The following is a 12,063-nucleotide window of genomic DNA, read 5'->3' on the forward strand; positions in this document are numbered from 1 at the left end:
CTTTTACAGTATCTTACCTCATTAACTCATGTGGGTTTTCGGAACAAGCAGCTGTTTCAGCTGCCAGAAAAATCCGATTAAAAACCACAAAGAAAGCAGACTCAGCACTCACATTCTTCCAAAACCATGGATTCACTAAATCCCACATCACAGATCTAGTCACCAAGTGCCCATCATTACTCGTAGTCGATCCAGACAAAATGCTAAAGCCCAAATTTGAGTTTTTCACTAGTTTGGGCTTCTCGAGCGTCGACCTTCGAAAGCTTTTCATTAAACACCCTCGCATGTTAAGAAGGAGCTTAAATGAAGAAATTATCCCTTGCATTAATTTCCTCAGAAGACTTCTTCATACAAATGAGAACATCATCTTTGTTATTAGACACTCATCACGTATTTTTGAATACAATCTAGAAAAAGTAATGACACCCAACATTGCAGTCTTGAAAAATCACGGTGTTCCCAATTCCATGATCTTGAAACTGATCTCAAACCATCCCACGACGATGATGCTAAATAATAGTCGGATTAGTGAAATCGTTGCTATGGTTAAGGAGATGGGTTTCGATCCCATTAAAGCGACCTTTATCACAGCTGTCCGTGTAATGTCAGGGATGAGCAAATTGAACTGGGAAGGAAAATTGGAGCTTTACAGGAGCTTGGGTTGGTCTGAAGCTGAGATTTTTTCAGCTTTCAAAACTTATCCAACACATATGATAGTATCGGAGAAGAAGATTAGGAGAGGGATGGATTTCTTTGTTAACGAAATGAATTGTAAGCCCTCAAGTATATCCAAATATGCTGATATTTTATCGCTTAGTTTTGAGAAGAGGATTGTGCCAAGATGTTCGGTTTTGCAAGTTCTAATGTCAAAGGGTCTGATCAATAAGGATTTGTGTCTTTCTCGGCCGTTGAGAGTGAATGAGAAGGACTTCTTGGAGAAATTTGTGATCAAGTATCTACATAGAGTTCCTGATCTTTTGAGGGTATACCAAGGCAAGATGGAGTTGTTGGGTTAAAGTTTGGCTCTGAAAAATGGGGTGGGATTCAGAAATTGTTAAATTTATTCTACATGTTGTTAAGGTATACATTTTTCTGAATAGTACTTTCTACTCATCAATTTTGTGTTATGCCATTTGTAATACATTTTTCTGGATAATGCTTGATAGTCAACAATTTTGTGATGTGCCAGTTGCTTTTATGTACCATTATTTTTTGTCACAATACTTATTTTGTTTGAGCTTAATTGTGCCGGAAGCTGTGTTGGAGATTGCAGTGGATGGTTCATCACAGTCAATGAGCTTGTGTGGTCTAGACTCAACTTAAATTTTGCTTGGCTAAATGAAGCGATAGAAACCCATTTTAGAAGACTTTCATAACACAGTGTCCCTGTGTTGATGCTTGATATCAATATACCATTCTTATTTAGGCAAAGGAGTACACAACATGAGGCCTGCAAAATTTTATGGGATCCCATTCAATCAAGCTTCATTCTCATGTAGGGAGAAAAGCTATGATGGGTTTCTCATAAATTAAGGAGGCTATGGTGAAGTCCACTCTGGGGGCTGATTCGACTGAGCATTCATCGTCCCTCAAAAGGGATAAAATGGAGAGAATGGGGTCTGAAATGGGCATCGCGTACAAAGAAAATGAGGCGGCGACTTGGACTATCATAGACGATATTGACAAGCGCGAGGTATCTGTCAAAACTGACAAGAAGAAACCAAAGAAGGGTTCAAGGGAGGTTCGGGGTTTACTGTAAACCACGAGTATCTGGGGGCAAAACTCATTGAAGCTGATGAAGATAGGTATATGGAATATAAGGGGGTTGGGGGCGGATAAGAAAATTTTGGCGGTCAAGGATTTCATTCAGAGCAGAAACCTCGACTTGGTGGCAATCGTGGAATCGAAAACCATGGGAGTTACAGAGGTGTTAATCAATAAAATTTGGGGCAGAAATAATAGGGAGTGGGTTGCGAAGGAGGCGGTCGGTTCGGCGGGAGGTATAATTATTATCTGGAGGAGTAACTCTTTTAATTTGATGGGGGCTACAATTCATCAATTTGCTATCTCTGTTCTCTTCGATTCTGTTCATTGGAACGAGAGATGGATGCTCACCATTGTATACGGGCCAGCAAAGGCAAGGGATCGAAGTGCTTTATGGCCGGAATTGATGATGATTAGGGATAACTGGCAGGGTCCGTGGATCGTAGGGGGGGATTTCAATACCATCAGGTTCCCATCCGAAAAGAATAGACCGGGGAGGATAACCACCAGTATGCGACATTTATCTAATTTCATTCAGGACGGACAATTGATAGATTTACCCTTGGAAGGCTCTAGATACACTTGGTCGAATAATCAAGAATCTCTGGTGAAGAGTAGAATTGATCGCATCCTCGTATCGAAGGAGTGGGAAGAGGTCTTTACTAAAATCTTCCAGCGGGCTCTTCCAAAACCCACCTCGGACCACAACCCTCTTCTATTGGAAATCTCAAATTACTCGGGGGGCCCAAGACCTTTCAGATTTGATGTGGACTTATGCGAAATCCCGGGGTTCGATGACAAAATTAGTGGGTGGTGGAAGGAGTTAGAGGCGGATGGTTGGGAGGGATATAAGTTTTGTAAAAACTGAAAGGGCTAAAGATGAAGATTCGGGAATGGCAGAAAGTTGAAGATGAGAGGAGTAAAAATAGAAAAGAGGAGATACTGCAATCCTTACAATCTATGGAAACCAATGAGGACACCAATCCACTAAACCCATCGGAGAAGGAGGACCGAATTCGATTGAAGGAAGATATGAGGAAATCATACGGAGGGAGGAGATTAGGTGGCGGCAGAAATCTCGTGCAACATGTCTGCGGGAAGGTGATCATAACTCTAAATTCTTCCATAGAATGGCAAATGTTCGTAAAAGGATTAATGCCATTAATTGCTTGAAAATGGGGGATAATTTGGTTGAAGATGGAGAAGAAATCAAGAATCTCATCATCTCCTACTCCACCAAACTGTACTGCAAGGAGTACGTCTGGCGTCCTAAAGTGGTGGGGCTGAATTTCAGGTCTATATCGAAAATACAGGCTGCTGATCTGGAAAGGGCTTTGAATGTTGAAAAAGTCGAAGCTGCGATTTTGTCTATGTCAAAGGACAAAGCACCCGGCCCCGACGGATTCCCCATTGCTTTCTTTCAGAATTACTGGAGCATCATTAAGGAGGATGTCATGGCTGTGCTACATGAATTCCACAATCGAGGTACCTTTAATTGGGAAGCTAACACAACTTTCATCACATTGATCCCTAAGAAATGTGGTGTCCTTGGTCTCAAGGATTTCAGACCTATTAGCCTTACCCATAGTATCTCCAAAATTATTTCCAAAGTACTTGCCAGATGTTTGAAACCGGTTATGGGAGACCTGATATCGAAGTACCAAGGAGCATTTGTAGAGCGAAGACAGATTCTTGACGGCGTACTCATCGCCAATGAAGTCATCGATTCAGTTAAGCGGGGCGGGAAAGGCAGGCTGTTGCTAAAGATCAACATTGAGAAAGCCTACGATCACGTCGATTGGGATTTTCTGAGTTTCATAATGCGAAAAATGGGATTCGGGGAAAAATGGTGTGGATGGATCCGAGCGTCAATATCTACAACATCTTTCTCTATTCTGTTGAACGGATCAGCAGAAGGTTTTTTCAAGCGCAGCAAAGGATTGAGACAAGGTGATCCGCTATCACCTTATCTTTTTATCATGGTTGTGGAAACTCTAGGTCAAATGATAAAAAGAGCGGAGGAAAAGCAATTCATAAAGGGACTGAAGGCTAGTAACAATTCAGAAACCATCACTCACCTTCAGTTCGCAGACGTTAGACTGGTCTTGATCGAGGAAGATGAGGAAGCGGTTCGAAACATAAAAAGATTATTCAGATGGTTCGAAACTGTATCGGGACTTAAAATCAATTTTGGCAAAAACGTAGTGGCTGGAATCTATATTGACGAGGAAAGAATTGATCGATATGCTCAAATTATAGGATGTAGCTCTGGAAACCTCCCCATATGATACCTGGGACTTCCGCTGGGTTTTGGAATTCCGTCAATTGCTCAATGGGATCCAGTGTTGGAAAGGATGGAGAGAAAACTTGCCACATGGAAGAAGAAATATATTTCTTTTGGGGGTAGAATCACCTTGTTAAAGGCGGCGTTAGCTAATATGCCCGTATACTTCATGTCACTATTCCGTATTCCTTCGAAAATTGCACAAAAAATTGAGAAGCTGCAGCGTGACTTTCTGTGGGAAAGAAACGAAAGTTCTAAAAGACTGAAACACCTGATTAGTTGGAAGAAGGTCACTCAGTTGAAGAAACATGGGGGTCTTGGCATTGAAAAAATAAAGCTCCGCAACAAATCACTCTTGGGATCGTGGCTTTGGAGATATGGAGAGAATAGAAATTCTTTATGGCATGCTGTTATCAGGGACAAATATGGTAGAAATTTGGGCGAGTGGTCTGTCAAGAAACCTGGTGTAGGAAAGGGATCCGGTGCTTGGAAATCAATTGCATCATCTTCGACGGATTTTGAAGCTCTGACTCGATTTCGAGTTGGAAACGGAGAGGATATTCGTTTTTGGTTAGACTTATGGGTAGGAGATAAAACTCTGAAAGAGGCTTTTCCAAAACTGTTTTCACTAGCTACAATGAGGGACTCTCTGGTGTCTCAAAATATGAGGAACACCGAAGGAAGACGCTTCTCTTGGGACATCAGGCTACGCAGAGATCTGAAAGATGATGAAATTGGCGATCTGGCCGAGCTCCTTATGCTGCTTGAAGTCCAATATTGCAGAGATGTACCTGACGAGCGTGTATGGGTCACTGAAGAACATGGTGAGTTTTCCATCCGATCTTTTATCTCTGCTTTAAACGATGGAGGGAAGAAAGCTTCTAGTCGAGCCTGCATTTGGAAGTCAAAAGCACCCCCAAGGGTCACTGCCTTTGCTTGGACTGTTGTCCACAAGAAAATAAATACATGGGATCAGTTAAAAAGGAGAAGTATTCAAATGGCCAGCAGGTGTGTACTGTGCAACAATGCTGAAGAATCGATCGATCATTTATTACTTCACTGCCCATTTTCTTTTCGCTTGTGGAATGGGCTGATAAAATCGTTTGGAGTTAAATGGGTGTTCCAAAAATCTATCGGCAGGGTGCTAACTGGTTGGACGGGCGGAGATTTTGGGGAAGTGGGTCAGCTGTTCTGGAAACTGATTCCATTCGCAACAATATGGTCCATTTGGAGAGAGAGAAATGAATGCACCTTCGAAAATAAAATCAGGTCTGTGGACAGGATCATTATTGAGGTCAAAGTCCTCCTTATAGCATGGGCAAGAAGCATTAGAGGAGTCTCTTATGGAACTAGTTCGATACTAAAGCACTGGAATGCAATCATTTTCGAACGGAAGTTCTCAGAAAAGATAACACCAAAATGGGAACCTCCGGTGGAAGGATGGCTAAAACTGAATTTTGATGGAAGTGCTATGGGTAACCTGGGGCTGGCCGGCATTGGAGGCATTATCAGGGACGACAAAGGCAGAACAATCATATCGTACTCGGGGCCACTTGGTAAGACAGATGCAAATGAAGCGGAAATTAGAGCACTCCTATTTGGCATTAAATGGTACGCCTCCAATCTATCAGAGACCCTGGTAGTCGAGGGGGATTCAACTAATGCAATTGCGTGGGCCATCGGCAAATCTAAAGGACCATGGAGACTACAGAACTATATCTCTGAAGTACAGATTGTCCGGCCTTTGATCGTTCATAGGAGGAGAACGGCGAATCTGATGGCAGACGAATTGGCTAAACAGGGTGTTACTTTGGATTCAATGTGCATCATTATCCCGTGAAATGTAATGGGGTGGGGGGCTGGGTAGGAATTACATTCTGAATTAATTGTTATAGGTACTGGGCTGATCGGTCTCTGTATTGTAGGGGGCATCCTGTCTCCTCTTTCTCTTTTTAATCAAAGTTGATACCTTTCAAAAAAAAATAAAAAATGACGGGTTTCTCATGGCTAGTGATTTAAACTTTTCTTTAGAGTAATTGAATGACAGAGTTGGAGGTAATCCCAAATTCTTTACTTGTTTAATGGTGCTTCTCTTACAGATTGAGATGATATACTATCTGTTTGATTGTTCATGGGTTACAGGGAACTGTGAAGACAGAGAGCTCTGAATGCAGTTTTTAAAAGGTGGTCACCTGCTTATTCGTGGTTTGTTTGATTCCATGTCTTCAACTTAATTATATTCTCTTTGCTATCACAGTAGTTACTCAATTTTTTTGAGACCATCTTGTATTGCTATTCTGACATGGGGATTGCTCAAGTTTCTTTTCAGCAATCTTGGAATCTAGTTTAAATATTAGCATACTAAATTCAATATGTCAGCCTGATGGCCGGTGCGGATATGTTATGTTCACCGTGCTTGTACTGGTCTGCATGTTTCGCAAAAGAATTGTGAAGAAAATTTTGGCCCCAAATCAGTGGTATTCTGATCATTTTCAAAGACATTGACAGATGTTCAAAATTAACCATAAATGTTTCTAAAGTTTTTTGAAAAAATGCATAAAAATAATGAGAAAATGAAAATACATAATAACCTTGTTTTCCATACGAAGTGACACACAAGTACTTTATTGTAGTAAAGGAAGTGGATGGCAATTTGTGTTGCTATTTTGGTTTTAGGGTTGGTATTGTCACCTCACCCATTTATTCTGGTGTTTTCCAGTCATCTCCTTTCTTTAATTTTTTTTCTAATCTTCTTTATTTTGTGTTCTTTTATTAAGTCAGTATTTCAAAATGCAGATGTTGGTTAAAACACGGTCGAAGAAAATCCTAATCAACTCGGCACGACGCAGTTGAATACCCAGTTTGCACGGCTGGGTACTCGGGTGACGCAATCATAACTCGTGAGAGTCAAAGGAGTTTTTATTGACTCTATAGAGCCAAACGCGGAACGCGATGGCAAAATGTGAAATGTGGCCAAGGGAAAAGGGAGTCGACTTAGGGGAGTCTACGCTGAGGCGGGGGAGTTTTAAAACTATGATTAAGTCATCCAATGCCAAAATAGGTGGTTTGCAATACCAACTGAGATGATCTGATCAGCTTATGCTTGGGGCTATGACTTGTCAGATGGTCAACCATTTTGATCATCAGATGGTCAACCATTTTGGTCATCCTATAGGTGGCTACATGTATTTTAGAGATGGTTAGGAGGGCCAGTCACGGCTTTCAATTTCTCGACTAAGCCATGGTGCCATAGTCAAGGAATGATGTATTTTGCTATTGGAGTTGGAAAAATAGGGTGCAGCCATTGTTTTCAAAATCCGGGGAGCAGGCTATAGCTGAACAATCGGGGAAAAAAATAACAAAAGGAAATATTTGAGGAACCCAAACATCTGATCAGTTGGAATCCTCTCTAATGCATTAAACCTTTAAGTTCTATCAACATCCTCTTAGATTCCTTTCTTTACAATGTTCTTTGTCTATGCAAAAAGCTTCTCTAAACCAGCATTATGTATTCAATAAAGCCATGTCTATTTCCTTCAATACCTATTTCAGGAGAGGGGTTTTCAGAGCCGCCGGGGGGGGGGGGGGGGTGGTGTTCCCTTTGAAGTGACCCCTTATTGGCAAACCATTCACCAATCGGTTGCTCTCTGTAGATATGAAATATCATTCAAAAAACGGATAGATAGAAGGCCGGCAATTATATCAACAATGGCAATGGTCTTATGAGGAATTTTAAGGTTGTTCTCAACAGCGTTCACGGCAGATGGAGAACCACACTCAATTTATATTGAAGAGTGAGGTAACTTTTCCACGAAAAGAATGAGCCTTTCAGAATATTTTGCTTATCTGCGACCGAATTGGAGATGGTGCCAAGCATATAGCAGAACCCGAAAAGAAATTTAGGGTAAGAGTTAGAAAGAAGGCCACCACGTCTTTGTTTGATTTCGCAGACACAGCCTACGTTGAGTTGGACTACTTCTCTGGATGACGAAGCCATCAGACTGCCAATCCTTGGGATTTACTAGGGGGTTAGGACCAAGGTTTTAAATTTCGGTTTCGATACCGGTTTCGGACCCCACCAAAAACGAAATTTCGACCGAAATGTGGGCTGAAATCCGGCGAAACAAGAAAAATAGTATTTTATTTGAAATAAAATTTCGGCTGAAATATTAAAATAATTAAAAAAAACAGGTTTTTTGGGTGAAATTTCGACCGAAATTCCGAAATCTCGACCGAAATTCCGAAATCTCGGCTGAAATAAAATACTATTTCGGGTAAGTGTGATTTCAGTGTTGTTCTCCACCGAAATCCAAAATTTCGGATTTCGGTCGAAATTTAAAACCATGGTTAGGACCCATTTTTTGTCTTGATGAAATTGCTGAATTTGAAATCCTTTCCTAGAAATCCTTGTCAAAGGAGCTTGGCCCACCCGAGTTTAACCATTTTGTTAAGGGATTTGCTAGCGTCCATCGCAAAAGGCATTTCGCGGATGGTCTATTGCATGTGAGAGTAGCCACACAGGCTCACTTTTTCAGAGGCTCTGTCTTCATTAATGAGGTGGAATCCAGCACTATTTCCTGCAGTCCCACTTGACCAAGAATAGAAACAGTGGATAAAAAATATGGTCGTCTTCCCAGCTGTACCAAAAGGACATTTACAAATCTAGTTAGGGCCTGTTTGGATGCCAAGAAGAATTTTATTTGAATTTCTGACATTTGCAGCCCTTTTTGCACTGTAATTTGGATCGGATCAAATTCTTGGATTTCTAATTCGGCAGCTGACAGTGAAAAAAAATCAGATTTCTAAGTTTGCTGTGGAAATAAGAAATTGGAAATCCCCAATGTGGCAATTTCCTTCACCCTCTTTGCTCTCCCCTCCACTAGGAAGTATCCCCTTAGCTCTCTCTCTCTCTCTCTCAACATGAGCTGCCGGATCTATTCATTTTGCACTCAAAACTCAATTCCAAATCCAAATACAGAGTATGAGGTATCCAAACGGGTCCTTATGGAATATTCTGGAGATGATTCTAAAGAGATTTGAAAAACATTTAACCAATTATCCAAGAAAGTCCGAATGACCTAAGATGCAGTTCAGGGTGTAAGAACTTCTTTCTCACATTCCTTGGCTCTGTTACATAAGTAATCTCTTGTGGCTTAAAATGAATTGTCTGGATTTCAGTCAGATATTTGTTGGAGTTCTTTGAAGGAATTTTCTCCGGCATAAAAAGGAAATTCTTGTAGATTCTCTGAAAAGAAGCCTCCACACATTGTCATGCCAGTTGAAATGAGGTTTTCATTAGAATAGTTGGAAGAAAGAGCGGTAACGTTCCATGATTGCAGTCAAGCTATCCATGATATAACTAAGTGTTTCGGAAGATAGAGATTCTTCAGGAAAAAGTTTTGCAACTGGGCAATCTAACTGCCATTTGTCATACCAAAGTTCAGTTTCAAAATTGATTATTATGCATAATTAGGTATTAGAAATAAAGTATGATCATTCCAATGAGACTATCTCTGGTCAAGAAAAAATGCTTGGTTTTCAACCTTCAGGTCGGAGGTTCAATCCCAGCTTACTTATCAAAAAAAGAAAAAGAAAAAAAGAAGAACGAAAGAAAGAAGGCTTGGTTCTGATGTCGAATGGACTAATAAAAAAGATTGTCGAATTTTGCTTGGGTGTTCTAATTTCCGGAGGAATTTGCAGAGAGGTTATTTCTGTTGGGTATATCATATAACCCATGTATGTTCTAATATAAGCCCAATAGGTAATGGACCAGGTGTAGTGGGCCCATTTGGGCTGGAGCCCATTAACCTCTTCTAACCCTAGTGTATCTCTATATATAGGGGCTGGAGGCAACAAACTTGGTATTCCAAACTAGATACCTTGGGTGTAATGCTTTAAGCATCCTGCTTAAACCCTAATAACCCTAACAATCTTAAAGCATTATAACGTTTAGGGTTTCTCTATTATTTTTTCGGAAAACATCGAAGCATCACTGTTTGGGCATGGGATTAATCCCTTAGACAAGCGTTAGGCGTCGGATCTTCTCTCTGAAGGAGCCGTCTCTACCTTGAAGAAGGGAAAGGAGATACTCTATATTTTTGGGCATGTGATTATTGTCTTTCTGCAAAACAGAGAAGGATTACTCGACCAAATCTGTGGCGTGGGCTCGTCTCCCTCAACTAGCCGCGTGGGTTCTTTCTGCAAATTTGTTGGGTTTTCTTCTTTGTCGGATTTACAGAGGTTGTTTTGACGGCCACTCCTCAAACCGAAATTGTCTGTGATTGTTGGCTAAAAACGAGTGACCATCCATTGCTTATACCCTAATTAAACCCATCCTTGGATCGATTGAATCAAGGGTGCAGCAAGGGATCTCCGTCTTCTTCAATCTGTTTCTCTGCAATCGAAGGTCTGCATTACAAACCCTCGTTCTCTTTTGAAGTGGGTTTTATCTGTTGAAGTGGGTTTGGATTAAAAACGCTGCTGAAACCCCATACGATCTGCTGTTCGATTGTTTTTGGGCGGATTTCTCAACCGATTCAAGTGGGTTTTTGGGCAGAATAAGGGTTCTTCATCAACCAGATTTTCTCTCCCCATTTGCCAATTTTGCTTTATTGGTTTCAAGGTGCACTAGATACGGCAACCAAAACCCATCTTGCAGACTTTTTTTTCCTTTGCCTAAACCCATCTTGTTGACCCTAATTTTGGGTCCAAACCCATCTGCAATTTTTCACGTGGGTTCCAGTTAATGGTAAAAAGGACCATCAAGTTGTCTGTGCCCATCTTGAGTAGACCAAGATTTTGATATTCTTGCAGAGGAGGCCAAGAAGCCATTAGAGTTGCAGCCTCGCAGAATTTTTTTTTGTTTTGGGTGTGGGTGGGCAAATCAGTCACTCGTTGCCGAATTCTTGTTGGGCGAATTTTTGGTCGTCATATTCCATTGGCTGCCACTCTTATTGGAATTTGGTTCTGCGATTCGCCAATCAGGTGCACTCTTTCTAATTTTTAATTTCATCTGAAATATCCAATGGAAAAAATTTCTATGCCTTTTGAGATGGTCAAACTTCACTCTTTTGGTGGATCTGAGTTTAACTCATGGAAGCGAAAGACTCAATTCAGTCTCAAATATATGAATTGTTTTTACACTGTTTTGAGTACCTTTGCTGAGACGGATGAAGAAGTTGATGAATCTCAATGGCTTAGAGATGAGGATTTCTGCAAAGACTACCTGTTGAATTGTCTTTCAGATCGTCTTGCAGAAACCTATAGTAAATTTAACACTGCTAAAGCAATATGGGACAACTTAGATGCTCACTTTAAGAAGGAAGAAGAATTGTCCAAGACCCATCTTGTGGACAAATTCATGGATTTCAAGTTTCAAGAAGACAAGGAAATCACTCCTCAAGTTACTGATCTAGAGAATTTGAGATCTAAGTTGAATAATGAAAAAATAGCTGTCTGTGATTCGTTTCTTGTGGGTGCAATTATATATAAATTACCATCTGCATGGCATTCTTTCAAAACCGAGATGTATCGGAAAAAGGTGCAAGTGGGACTGGATGATCTCAAACGATTCATTCGAATCGAAGATGAGAATCGAGCTAGGAATAACTTGGAGATGGTTAGACAGCAACAGTCTGCTGCTAACGCGGTAACATATCCCAAGAAATTTCCTCGGAAATCCAAGTCACCTAAAAGTGAACATCCCAAGTTGGAGGCCAAAAAGACTATCTTTCAGAAAAAGAAGGGCAAGTGCCACAACTGTGGGAAATGGGGTCACTTTGCTGCAGAATGTAAACAACCTAAGAAGGCTAAATCTGACACACCACAAAAGGAAGCTCATATGATGGTGGGCAGTGCTGCGCCTAAGAGTTTTATTGCCATGTTAGGCAATGGTAAGGCCAGTACTTCTTCAGACTGGTGGTTAGATACAGGAGCCACCTGCCATGTTTGCAACTCAAAGAAACTTCTTACGGATGCCGTTGGCGTGAAAGAGACCGTTACAGTGGCTAGTGGAG

At 41.0% G+C, this 12,063-nt stretch overlaps 2 protein-coding genes across 2 annotated transcripts; both read left to right on the plus strand.

Annotated features, from left to right (window-relative positions):
* Positions 1-419: 419 nt before the first annotated feature.
* On the plus strand, positions 420-1,016 carry LOC143888866 (uncharacterized). Its single transcript, XM_077393255.1, has one exon. The coding sequence runs from the start codon at positions 420-422 to the stop codon at positions 1,014-1,016; it is 597 nt and encodes a 198-aa protein (XP_077249370.1).
* A 524-nt stretch (positions 1,017-1,540) lies between these two features.
* LOC143888867 (uncharacterized) lies at positions 1,541-2,632 on the plus strand. Its single transcript, XM_077393256.1, has 2 exons — positions 1,541-1,693; positions 1,793-2,632. The coding sequence occupies exons 1-2, from the start codon at positions 1,541-1,543 to the stop codon at positions 2,630-2,632; spliced, it is 993 nt and encodes a 330-aa protein (XP_077249371.1).
* The last annotated feature ends 9,431 nt before the right edge of the window (positions 2,633-12,063 follow it).

Source organism: Tasmannia lanceolata, unplaced genomic scaffold, assembly GCF_043159265.1.
Source record: "Tasmannia lanceolata isolate RefF3 unplaced genomic scaffold, GAP_Taslan_0.1 ptg000012l, whole genome shotgun sequence".
NCBI lineage: Eukaryota > Viridiplantae > Streptophyta > Magnoliopsida > Canellales > Winteraceae > Tasmannia > Tasmannia lanceolata.

Coding starts and splice junctions, on each gene's coding strand:
- LOC143888866 (XM_077393255.1), top strand. CDS start 420: ATGACACCCAACATTGCAGTCTTGAAAAATCACGGTGTTCCCAATTCC.
- LOC143888867 (XM_077393256.1), top strand. CDS start 1,541: ATGGTGAAGTCCACTCTGGGGGCTGATTCGACTGAGCATTCATCGTCC. Junction 1,694..1,792: donor ACGATATTGACAAGCGCGAG/GTATCTGTCAAA, acceptor AACTCATTGAAG/CTGATGAAGATAGGTATATG.